At 33.6% G+C, this 13,162-nt stretch overlaps 1 protein-coding gene across 26 annotated transcripts in view; it reads right to left on the bottom strand.

The window, feature by feature from the left end:
* Nucleotides 1-13,162, bottom strand: part of LOC102627538 (protein ENHANCED DISEASE RESISTANCE 2-like) — a 109,010-nt gene that overhangs the window by 68,598 nt on the left and 27,250 nt on the right. For 2 of the 26 annotated variants that reach the window (XM_052441666.1, XM_052441667.1), the window contains exons 1-10: nt 10,110-10,377; nt 9,718-9,834; nt 9,420-9,499; nt 9,053-9,223; nt 8,191-8,251; nt 7,268-7,391; nt 6,787-6,856; nt 6,219-6,319; nt 6,020-6,126; nt 5,803-5,904 (exon numbers count right to left, since the gene is read on the bottom strand). In XM_052441666.1, coding sequence (XP_052297626.1) covers nt 5,803-5,904; nt 6,020-6,126; nt 6,219-6,315 — 306 coding nt within the window. In that variant the 5' untranslated portion in view covers nt 6,316-6,319; nt 6,787-6,856; nt 7,268-7,391; ... (3 more) ...; nt 9,718-9,834; nt 10,110-10,377. Of the gene's footprint in view, nt 1-5; nt 470-5,802; nt 5,905-6,019; nt 6,320-6,786; nt 6,857-7,267; nt 7,392-8,014; nt 8,093-8,190; nt 8,252-9,052; nt 9,276-9,419; nt 9,500-9,717; nt 9,835-10,109; nt 10,394-13,162 lie in introns of those variants that run through there. The other 24 variants (XM_052441650.1, XM_052441644.1, XR_008054833.1 and 21 more) reach the window with 24 other exon arrangements.

The following is a 13,162-nucleotide window of genomic DNA, read 5'->3' as shown; positions in this document are numbered from 1 at the left end:
TGCATGATTCAGTGCTTAAAATCAAGAACAAGTGCAAAACAAATTCAAGAGGGTAAAAAGGACATAAAGTTTGAAGGTACAACCCATCAATACATTCACACCTAAATGCATGCCTTCTTTGTACAAATTGAAGTGTACCATGCAGTAAAGGGTAAGTATACGTTAATATAGTCCTACTACATGAAGGCCAAGATGGATACCTTAGGAACAGATGGAATAAGTTTCAACCTACTATTGCGAAATTCATCATCGCCATCAACAAACCATTGCAAAAGTGATCACGTAACCAATTGCCTTGTGACAAAATAAAATACCATACTATAATGTGTTGAACCAGGAACCCGCAGATGCTTAGGTTACAACTATACAACCTCCCAATACAATAAATTTGAAACTTATACCTTCTGAAATGAAACAAACTTTCTTGAAGATTAAAGATCAGTGAGAAAAGCCCTTTTTCATAAGCAACCTACATATTTTAGAATAGGGCTCAGTTCGTTATAGATTCAATGAACCATGAGAAGTTATTTACATTGTTGTATCTCACAGGCAGTATTTTCTCCTAATGTATCAATGGAAAATGCTAGTGAATTGAATGAAGCTAGAGCAGAGCATGATGTTGCTGTGTAGCTGACTTTAGCAGATCAACTCACTAAGCTGACCTGGCAAAGTTATTTAGCTGGTTGAGCTGATGTGTCAAATTAGTTATGCAGCAAATGGTTATGTGATGTAACAAACTCGTGTGTGTGTTGAGCAAATTGTAGCTTAATATAAATATCAGTCTGTATTCATTCAGTTGTAATGCTAAAGTAATAAAGGTTTTACAAACTTCTTTACAGAGCTTTCTTTTATTTTCTTCATTTTCTAGCTTGCCAAACAATACAAAACTAAGTTTCTTTCATGGTATTAGAGCCATAAATGGCGAATACAGTTCAAAATAACAACTCTTTTAGTTTTGTTACGCCTGTAAAGCTAGACCAAAACAACTTCATTTTATGGCGCGCACAAATTTTAGCATCGATCAAAGGAAACGGTCTGGAAGGGTTTATCAATGGTGATCAAGAATGTCCTGAGCAGTTTCTTTCTTCTAGAAACAACAATGGAGCTGAAATTTTAACTGAATCTGAATCCAAATCTATTAATCCAGAGTTCATAGCTTGGATGAAGACTGATCAACTTCTGTTGAGTTGGATGATGTCGTCGATACAGCAAAATCTACTTGCTACTGTGATGGACTCCACAACTTCAAAACAGCTTTGGGAGACTCTTACTAGTATGTTTATTTCTTAATCACAAGCTAGAATTCAAACACTTAGAATGCAGATTCAAACTATTAAGAAAGGTGCAATGCATATGTCTGATTACTTTGCAAAAGTAAAACGTATAGCTGATACTTTAGCTCTAGTTGGAAAACCTATTGAGTTAAGCGATCTTGTGATGCATGTATTAACTGGTCTTGATTCATCATATTATGAATCTTTAGTCACAGCTGTTTTAGCTCGAGGTGAGAAGATAACATTAGATGAACTATATCCTTTGCTGTTGAATCATGAAAATAGAGTTGAGCAAAAGAAAGGAAAAATTGCTGGTGATGTGATGCACAATATGACAGCAAATATTGCTCAGAAGAACTCATATGCTGGAAAGAATAATGGCAATTTTCAAAAAAATTATGGAAATAATTCTGGAGGTGGAAATAATTCTAGGTATGGAGGTTTTAATGGATATGGATAGGGTCAGTTTAATAATGGTGGTAATTCCTCTGAAATTGTTTGTCAAATTTGCTTCATACCTGGTCATGCAGCCAATAGATGCAAAAATAGGTACAATTCATCTTTTGTTCCACAGAGAAACTATGGCAGAGGTAATATGAATGGTGGCAGAGGTTTTAATCAAGGGCAATATGGTAGAGGAAGAGCTTTTAATGGTAATGGTGGCAGAGGTTTTGGAGGTTTTGGTTTAAATGCTGGTTTTGGCTATGCACCCAGGGGTTTTGGCTATCAAGGAAATATAGTGTATCCAGATAGTAATCCTTCTGCTTATTACTCATTCACCCCTGGACCATCTACTTTTGTTTCTGGTCAAGGAAATAATAATCCTGGACAATCAAGTGCTTCATCTTCCTCAGCTATGCCTTCTTCACTTCCACCAGAACACATTGAAGATCCTTCATGGTATATTGATAGTGGAGCAACAAATCACATTACAAATGATCTAGGTAAACTTCTGGATTCACAAGTTTATACTAGTACTGAAAAATTGTTTGTTGGAGATGGAAATGCATTAGCTATTACACATGTAGGACCAGTTGTGCTAAATACTTCAACTTCTAAACCTTTAAGAACCATGTTCTTCATGTCCCTTTTATTACTAAGAATTTGCTTAGCATTTCAAAATTATTGGCTGACAATCCAGTTACTGTTGAATTTCTTGGTGATTTGTGTTTTATAAAGGCTAGGAACACAGGGAAAATTTTACTTGAAGGTGTTGCTAAAAGTGACTTGTATAGAGTCTCTTCACATGTTGCTGCTCATTCAGTCTTTCTCAATTCAGTTGGTCAAAATAAAATTCACTCTCTTTGCTTGTTCTCCTGTTTTCAATTCTGATAAGCTCACTGCTGTTAGTTCTCATGAATTGAATAAAAAGTCATGTCTGTTAGTTGTTACAAAGAGTTCTATTGATGTAAATCTTCTTCATAGAAGATTAGGACACCCATCATCTTATACTCTCAAAACTATACTCAAAACTTGTAACAACTCTACTGCTTATAATAAAATTGAAAGCTTGAAATTTTGTTCAACATGTCAATATGGGAAAAATCATATGCTGCATTTTGATTCAGTTGAAGCAAAAACTTCAGCACCCTTACAAGTGATATATGCAGATCTTTGGGGTCCTTCTCATGTCTGTTCTACCCAAGGATATAATTACTACTTATCAATCTTAGATGATTATAGTAGATTTACCAGGATATTTCCATTGTCAGCCAAATCTGATGCTCTTGAAGTGTTTACCAATTTCAAAATTTTTATTGAAAAGCATCTTTAACTTCAAATCAAAATTGTCCAAACTGACTGGGGAGGAGAGTTCAGAACATTTTCCTCATTACTCACTGCTTCTGGTATCCATTTTAGACACCCTTGCCCACATATTCATCATCAAAATGGAAGAATTGAGAGGAAACATAGACACATAGTTGATGTAGGTCTGACCTTATTAGCTCAAGCACATTTACCACTCAAATTTTGGTGGAATGCATTCCACACAGCTGTCTATTTGATAAACAGACTTCCAACTCCAGTTCTAAACAACATTTCTCCTTTCCAAAAGTTATTTCATCATCAACCAGATTATTCAACACTTAAAACCTTCGGTTGTGCTTGCTATCCAACACTCAGACCATACAATAGACATAAGTTTGATTTCAGAACTGCCAGATGTATATTCATTGGCTACAATTCACAACACAAGGGATATCAGTGTCTTCACTCTTCTAAGAGGGTTTACATTTCAAATCATGTCACCTTTGATGAAAATTCTTTTACTTGTGAGTCTGGAGCAGATTTTTCTTCACTCTCTTCAAGTTGTCAGTCAACAAAAAATTATAAGTCTTCTTTCAATTCCTCTGTTCCTTCTGTTACTCAGTTACAAGCACCTTTAGCAGCATCATCAGAACACCATCAAAATGTTCATCATTCAGATGCTCCTACTCCCTCACCAAATTCTACTCCACTTTATTTTTCTGATAATTCCAACTCAGCTTCTTCTTCTTCACCACCACATAATTCACCTCCACATACATTGCCACAACCTGCATCAACTGGTCATCCAATGATAACCAGGTCAAAAGCAGGTATTTTCAAGCCAAAAATTTATTTGTTAGCTTTATTAGCCCAGAAATCAGAACCAACTTCTGTTTCCCAAGCACTTTCTGATCCTATGTGGTATAAGGCTATGCAAGAAGAGTATCTAGCACTTAAAACTAATCACACCTGGGATTTAGTTTTACCTGCTACTCCAGTGAAGATAGTTGGCAGCAAATGGGTGTTTCGAATAAAGTATAACTCAGATGGTTCAGTTTCAAGATATAAAGTCAGGCTTGTTGCAAAGGGGTTTCATCAGACACATGGGATTGACCATACAAAAACTTTTAGTCCAGTGGTTAAAGCTTCAACTGTTAGAGTTATTCTTAGCTTAGCAGTATTGAATCAATGGGTGATTAGGCAAGTAGATGTTAATAATGCCTTTCTAAATGGCATTTTAATTGAAGAGGTGTACATGGCTCAACCTGAAGGTTTTGTTGACTCAACTAAACCTAATCATATCTGCAAGCTGAATAAAGCTTTGTATGGCTTAAAACAGGCACCTAGAGCCTGGTTTGATAGATTCAAGGATGCAATGATCTCTAAACGGCATTTCCAGCATTCAAGGTCTGATAACTCTCTATTTCATGCCTGGAACAGTGGTCATCTAACTCTTGTTTCGGTCTATGTTGATGATATTATCATCACTAGTTCCAGTCCAACACTAATTCAGCAAGTTATTCAGAGTATGAATCAAGCCTTTGCTTTAAAAGACATGGGGGAACTTAGCTATTTTCTGGGGATTGAAGTCAGCAAGTCTTCACAAGGGGTTTCCTTGACACAAGCAAAGTATATTACTGACATTCTGGATAAACATGGCATGACAGATTGCAGTCCTGTGCCTACTCCAATGTCTACTGGTTCTTATCTCACAAAAGAATCAGGAGAGCTAATTGATAATGTTTCTCAATATAGGAGTGTTATAGGAGCTCTTCAATATGTTACTCTTACCAGACCTGACATTGCTTTCTCTGTAAACAAGCTAAGTCAATTCCTTTCAAGTCCTAGAACACAACATTGGAAAGCATGCAAAAGGTTATTGAGGTACTTAAAAGGCACTATACATCTTGGGCTGCAATTTAATAACAAAGGAGCTTTGCAACTACATTGTTTTTCAGATTCTGACTGGGCTTGTGATCGTGATGATAAGAAGTCAGTGGCTGGCTTTGCTGTTTACCTAGGCCCTAATCTAGTCTCATGGTCATCAAAGAAACAAGCTGTTGTTTCCAAGTCCAGCACAGAGGCTGAGTATAGATCTCTTGCTCATGCTGCTTCAGAGGTTCCCTGGATACAATCTTTACTTGGTGAACTTAACATCAAATTGAGCTCTACTCCTATGATGTGGTGTGATAATCAAGAAGCAATTGCTTTAGCTTACAATCCAGTCTATCATGCTAAAACTAAGCATGTCGAATTGGATATACATTTTATCCGAGACAAAGTTACTGCTAAAGAGATTGAAGTATGTTTTGTGCCCAGTCAAGATCAAACAGCAGATGTGTTGACTAAGGCTTACTTTCAAACAGTTTAGTTACTTAAGAAGCAAGCTGAATGTTCATCCTAAACATTTCAGCTTGAGGGGGGATGTTAGTGAATTGAATGAAGTTGGAGCAGAGCATGATGTTGCTGTGTAGCTGACTGTAGCAGATCAACTCACTAGGCTGACCTGGCAAAGTTAGTTAGCTGGTTGAGCTGATGTGTCAAATTAGTTATGCAGCAAATGGTTATGTGATGTAACAAACTTGTGTGTGTGTTGAGCAAATTGTAGCTTAATATAAATATCAGTCTGTATTCATTCAGTTGTAATGCTAGAGTAATAAAGGTTCTACAAACTTCTTTACAGCGCTTTCTTTTATTTTCTTTCATTTTCTAGCTTGCCAAACAATACAAAACTAAGTTTCTTTCAGAAAAGGAAAAATAAAAAGAAAAGAATAGTTACTTGTGCAGTACAGCCTTGACGCCTAGCTACATGGTCCATTCTCTTTGTGTCTTTGAACCAATCAACAGCAACAAGATCCATTAAATGTTTTCCCGCAGGTATCTGCAGTTACAAATTGCACAAAGCACAAGAGCCAACCAAACTACATCATAACCTGTCGACCTAGCATATGCAGGATATATAAATACCATAACAAACAACCAAAATATGGGGGAACCTTTGTTTTGTCATAACAAAAATGCTTGCTACGAACTCTAAAGTTATTTCCACCAGAAAGTTTCCAGCAGTCACGAGCATTATCACAGTCATCGTGTCGCAGATTGCCTGAAAAATAAGACAAATCAATTTGATCAGCCTGCTCTTCCTCTAGGGTAGCAACTAATTGAAAATTATAAACCAAAAAAAAAAATCAATACCATAAAAATCCACTAATGAGGACATTAGCCAAATATACAAAAATGAATACTTATCATCCACCTGTCCTCTTGAAATCATTCTCAATCTTTTTTTCATTTGCCTGAAATCCCAAGGAAAAATATGTAACTAATACTTCCCATTCATGACTATTGTCTGTCATATAAACATGACATTTAATTGAAATAGTAAAATTATTTAATTATTTTAATTAAATGTTAATCCTATAAATTATTTTTGTTAAATCTAGCAAGAATAACTAACATTTCTTTAAGATATATTTTGGCGGTAAATTAAAAAAAATTAATTATTTGGCGGGAATTATTGAAATTGGAGCCATTTTTTTTGTGGGAATTGAAATATATTCTTTAAATTATTATATAAATAGCAAAATGTACATACACACACATATATATAATTCATATATAAAAATTCTCTAATTTGTTCACAAGTATCATAGATTATAATTCAGTTATGAAATAAAATAACTACAATAATTATAGTTAAATGAATACTTCATTAATTCTTAATTTGCTTCCTAACATTAAATGAACAACTTGAGTCAGCCACCTGAATCAACCAGTAACAACGCCTGAGTCAACCATCTGAAAAAACCAGCAACCCTAGCTGATTCAAGCACCTGCAATTAACATCAACACAACAGGAACAATCGTAAATCAGCACCAAGAACAGACCAAACTGCCATCAAATGCCACAAAACCAAACAGTCTGCTACTGCCATCAAATGCAAGCAAACATATGCAACAAAACCAGATGCAAGTGAAATTCTGGGGAATATCTGATAAACCAAACCAAATGCCACACTTCTAGTAATTAGACTAGATGCAGTGTTCAATTAAACTAAATGTAGTCTCATATTACATTCAAAATTTCTAAAAAAAGCAGTGTTCCATCAGAGAAGCACCAAAACCAAACCAATCTAATCCAGCATAATTACCAGCTCAACCCAAAACAATTACACATTATATTGACATATCAAAATTCGCTATCAAAACATAGCCAAATAAATGACAATAAACCCAAAACAGACCCAAACCAACTGATGTTGCAGCCCTAGTAGTCGTTGTCCGTTCCACTGCCATGGGAGCGAGGGTAGGCTCCGTTGTCAATGAGTGAGTAAGATAAGGCGACAAATCAATAGTTCCACCTTCTTTCTGCAATTCAAAAAACAGAAATTCATATATGTAAAACTATTAAAAAGTGTGAAACAACCTGTAAGTATTCAACTTCTGCCAACTCAATAGCACTTACTACAGTTTTTATACAGAAGAAAAAGGCATTTTAAGTCCAAAAAATTACAATTATTGGTTGAACTCCAACTCCATCAATCCATGCAACCATCCAATCTTTAACGAAAAAATGATGCATAATTAACAAGACATCTGAATCAGAAAGATTGTGCTTTGATTTGGCACGAGGTGTTGGAAACAACTTAACAAATCTAGACACAATCTATAACCATCAAGTCCAAACAAAAGTCAGGATCTAAAATACTTTGAAAAATCAGAAAAGCAGCAAAATATCAGTTTCAATTTCTTTTTCATCCATTGTAAGCTCAAACTAAAGGTAGCCGTGCTACCTTTAAACATCATTTGGGCTTATACATGTGACATTTGCTCATGAACAACTAAAGTGGAATAAGATTTTTATATGAAACAGAATATAAAAAGTCAAAGTAGAATATGACAGGAGCTACAATATATTATTCAGCATTAGCATTATGTATAAAATAAATTTAGAGGCATCATATTCATTCACAATCTTGCAGAGGTAATACCAGATTATGGCACGCAACTCTTGAATAGCAGATAAAGGAGGAGATGCAGTGGGAAGGTAGTAACTTGCTTGCATGAGACTAAAAAGTAATATCTCAAGATCAATTATAGATCTCATAAAACAAAAACAGTGAGGCAAACACAATTATTGTGAACAATTATTCATAGAACCACATACCAGCAACAAGATCAAAGTCATCTGTGTATAAATCGATTCCCCACAGCTGACTGCCTCTGACCTAAACATAATGAAATTACATAACTAAGAAGTAGAGTCATAAAATATGCTGCTGTAACAGCTATCAATAAATTTCCAGACAAATGGAATTTGATATGTAAGGCTATAACTAGCAACACTTCAAAATAATTTGAAGTAGCATGATCTTACTTTAAGGATCAATACTACAATCTTTCAGAAAAATTAAAGTCTAACCAAAATTAAAACCTTAAACATACTAAAATCTGGTAAATAGACCTATAGGAATTCCAATGACCTCCAAAATATTTGAAAGAAAAATTAATTTACAGCAAAAAATGTTAAAGATTTGTAAAATGGAGGCCCATACTACTATTCAAATTACAAAAGAGGAAAGGGAGCTGGCCATTAAATTATAAAGGCATGCATAAAGAAATACGAGCACCACATTAAATGATAAAGGCATGCATCGAGAAATACAAAAAATATGCCCATAAAGACGTCCACTCAAGCCTTATAAGCGGCTTTATGCAAAGGAAAGCCAATTAGTTAACAGTAAATGAATTTCAAGGTGCAATAATTAAACTCCCTGATCAGCACATTTAAGGTTCATGCATTTCTACAAAACATGTAAATCATAAGAACTTTTTGGTCCAAATGCTAACCAGTAATTAAGTAGATTATCAAAGTTGTCACAGAACAAGCACCACATTGATTGCTATGCAAAAGATGAAAGTAAAAGTTAATACTTTATTTTATTTTACTTTTCGAGAGTTTTGATCATCATGTGCAAAATAGTAGTATAACTTGCTCAGTGTTATCTCAAAAAGCTTGCTTAAAATACCTATTAGCACCAGTCCAAGTTGTCAAATAAATCCTTATCTATCCATTCATCTCTGACCTTGCCAAAAAGATTTAAACGAGCATCTATATTCTCACTCCAATCTTTCACAATCATAGGCTTTAGCTTAGACCAGTTCTTCAATATCCCTTCCACTGTGAGCCCCTCGAAAACCTTGTAAATTGAATCGCATTTATCGTCAGTTCCAAATCCATCTGTCAAAAGGCTAAGCAAATGAATATACAATCAACACCATTCTTCCAAACGAATATACAGTCAACACCATTCTTCTAAACACAAACAAAGTTTGAACGTATGACAGATTTTTAGCCATTTAATATTCCATCAAATATAATTAGATCACACCTACCAAGGATTTTTGAAAAGAATGCATTCTCATCTTAAGCAGCAACCTCACCAGTAACACATTTTCATACCCTGTTTCCACCTCTGGTCGCACCACCAAAAAAAATTCAGTACTAATTAGCTTCAACAGAGTCTGTTTTTTTATTTCTTTTTTTTCCAAAATAAACCTCCATTCTTATACATAAAATTAAAATATCAATTAAATAAACAAGGTCTATGCTTACTAGTAAAACACGGCCATTTTCAGGTAGAGGCAGATAATAAAAGAAAATTAAAATTGAGATAAAATAAGAAGAGCTTACTATGTGCATTTGATCAACAATCCAATCCTCAACGATGGAATCGATGCCATCAAATAAACATGACTTAATCTTGAAACCATAAACTGCACTAAGCATAGCACCAAAGCCAGAGCGTGACTATAAAGAAGAAAAATAAAAAGAAGAAAAAGAAGAATTAAATCAACATGAAATTGAACTTTTGTTCTATCTTCCACAAGCAAGAAATTCAACTGGAACAATACAAAATATGAAATTTTTAGCAATCTTACGAGCATTATACACAAATCTCAATTCACGACAAATAGGGGAATGAATCACTAACATCACCCAATTCATATATTCAAATAATGTATCCCCACTCCTAACAAGCAATGTGCTACTACAGTCGATTAGTTGTTAGGGTTAAGGCTTACCATAGAGAACTGGATGGCGCTAACTAAATGACAAGTTGAAACGGCATCTGCAATCGTATTGAATGACATTGAACCGCGAGGTAGGGTTTAAATGAATACCGGGCAGAGATAAATTGGTGTGGTGAATTAGGGTTTTGTGGCTACGTCTTATTTCGATTGAAAAAAGGAATTTGAGCCAGGCTTTAATATGTAAATTTTCGCTTAGTTGAAACAGAGGAAAGCTTTTGGGTTAGTAAAGTGAAAAATTATTTTAGGTTGCAGTGGCCAGTGGAGAGAGGGATTAATTCAACGCTTAGCCAAAATTTGGCTGCAAGTGTTAATGGGTTTTAAGTTATACAAAACGGTGTCGTTAATTTAAACGGCATGGTTTTACAATTTTATAAGTTCACAAAACTTAAGCATGACTTATATGTATCATTTATTTACGATGGTTAAGTTATAAGTCATGAATATGTCATATACTTTGTGCATATGAATATATATCACGAACCTATCATATTTTCATGACACATTCGTGACATAACGATATATGTTATAAAATTTCTGTCATTATTTAGTACTTTTCTAGTAATGTCAAGTCTTTAAAACCTTTCTATTAATAACAAAAACTCTAATCCTTTAGCAAAAGACTAAAAATTAAAAAAAAAAAATGTTTAAATATCAGTTGGCTCATGATCAACACTTCAATACTGTTTGTTGTATTTTCTTTCTTTCTTTCTTTCTTTCTTTGTCATTTTATTAAATTTGCTTTGTATCATGGTCTGTTTTGCTTAAGTAATTGTTCATTGTTTACGTCTGTGTTCTTACTAGCTTTTGATAATTTATGGTTGGTTTTTTATTCAGACCCTCGAAGTACCTTTCTGTTAATAGCAAAACCTCTGATCCTTAAGAAAGAAAAATAAATTCTCTATTTAATTATTAGTTGGTTCAAGATCAATATCGCAATATTGTTTGCAGTCTTTTCATTCTCTATCTTTCCCTCTAGTTCATTTTAATTTATTTGTATTTCTTTGTTTGACACTTGTATTTATACATATATATTGTTAAGCAACAGGCAATGGCTGCAGAAGGGTGTCTCCTGCTTTTTCCAGCATTGTATCACAAGGTTCAAAAGCATTATTCGAACCGATTATATATGCGGCACATATCTTATGTGTTCGAGTACCAGAGCTACATAGATGGGCTAAAAGATCGAGTGGAGCTGGAATATATAAGAGAAAGGGTGCAAATGCTGGTTAGAGAGGCTACTCTACAAGGAGATGAGATTTATAAGGGTGTCTGAGACTGGCTAAATAGAGTTGCTGAATTCAGTGAAGGGGTTGCAAAATCCATCATTGATGATAAAGATAGAGCTAAGATGTTCTGCTTCAAAGGGTTGTGCCCAAATTTGATTTCTTGTTACAAGCTTGGTAAACAAGCAGCAGAGCCCGCAAACGAAGCTGATAAACTTGTGAAAAAAGGCGAATTTAACATCTGTAATCATGTTTCCTACTGTCGTGCTCCAGAGAGTACAGAATATGTGCAAGTGAAAGATTACGTAGCCTTTTATTATAATATCTTTTCACTCTATTAACTTAAAAAAGATTGACTTCAATGTTAAAAATGTAACAGTATATACATTTTATAATAATTTCAATATTTAAAAAACATTTGAATACTTTGCAATCTTATATTATATTAAACTAAATTTTATAATATATAGAAACATAACATTAAAATAAATATATAAAATTTTAAGTTAGGCTTAATATTATTTAAAATAATTTAAATATCATTAATACATGAGATATATTATATCAATTATAAATTCTATTTAATCTAAATATTTATTTAAAGTTTTTATACTAAAAATAGATATATTATTAAAATAAATATAACAACTAACATTTTAAAAATTAATACTGAAATTAAAATTATAAATTATATTAATCTACTAAAAAGATTAATCTATTTGACACTAGCAGCGGACAATGAGGTCACGGCATAGGACAAGCAGTTATCGTGACCCATGGACTTTTCTACTTCTTTTGAAACAAAAAAATCAAAATCAAAGTCATTGAAGTGCGTTTGATGATTTGCTGTTTAGCTTCTCTCTCAAATGCTTTTTGACTGCCTCCGGCATCTGCTTTTATATAAGCTTTTGTCTTTAATCATTCATTCAAGCTTTCGCTAAGAGTGATGCAGCACGTAAATATAGAAGCATTGACGGCCGTAGCCAGGAGCTCTTCGGTATTTGAAGCAAGAATGGTTGTTTGGCTTTGTGCATTGAAAGAGAAAAGAAAATGAATGACTAATTTCATTAATACAATTTAATTAATTAATTTAAAATAATAAGCAAATAATAATGATGAAATTAATTAATAAAAAGAAGAAAATGAAAATTGCACGTGCTATTAGCATAAACCAATTGCCGGAATGAGGTCACTTTGTAGACAAATGATTCTGGAATCAGAACTTGGGCCAGCTTTGGGTTACGGATCCAAAAAAAAAAATAACGTGGGCCACATGGTCTCTTATGATCAATAAAAAGCGATTGAAAAGGATGGTATAGTGAGTGGAAGAGAAATGCCGATGGCAGATCAAGGGATGAAGATATGAGCTCACTTGCAACGTGGTATAGTTTATCATGGCTTTCCTATAAGTTCAGGTCCTTTGAATACTTTCAATGATCTTATTAGTCAGAAATTTAACAATAATTTTTATTTTTTACATCCAGGAACGGTTTTAAGCATAGACAAATTAGGCCTATAATAGCAAATCCTCTTTTTTAACAATTAAACAATTAGGAAGTCTCCCTTTTTATTTTTGGTATTACTTATAATGGCAAATCTTCTTTTTTAGGCCTCTTTTTAGTTAGTAATCATCTTATAATTAAGAATTTTTACACACATTCTATATTTGATAACCTTAATATTAAAGATCTCTAATTAATAGTATTATCTAATTGTTAATTTATTATTAGTTTTTCCAAGAAAAAAAATTAAATTCTTTATCTATTTAAAAAAGTTTATTATTTAACATTATAAATTTTTGCGCTATTCTGTATAAAGAAA

Source organism: Citrus sinensis, chromosome 5, assembly GCF_022201045.2.
Source record: "Citrus sinensis cultivar Valencia sweet orange chromosome 5, DVS_A1.0, whole genome shotgun sequence".
Lineage (NCBI taxonomy): Eukaryota > Viridiplantae > Streptophyta > Magnoliopsida > Sapindales > Rutaceae > Citrus > Citrus sinensis.
The sequence above is the reverse complement of the archived record's forward strand: the minus strand, read 5'-3'. Positions and strand labels throughout refer to the sequence as shown.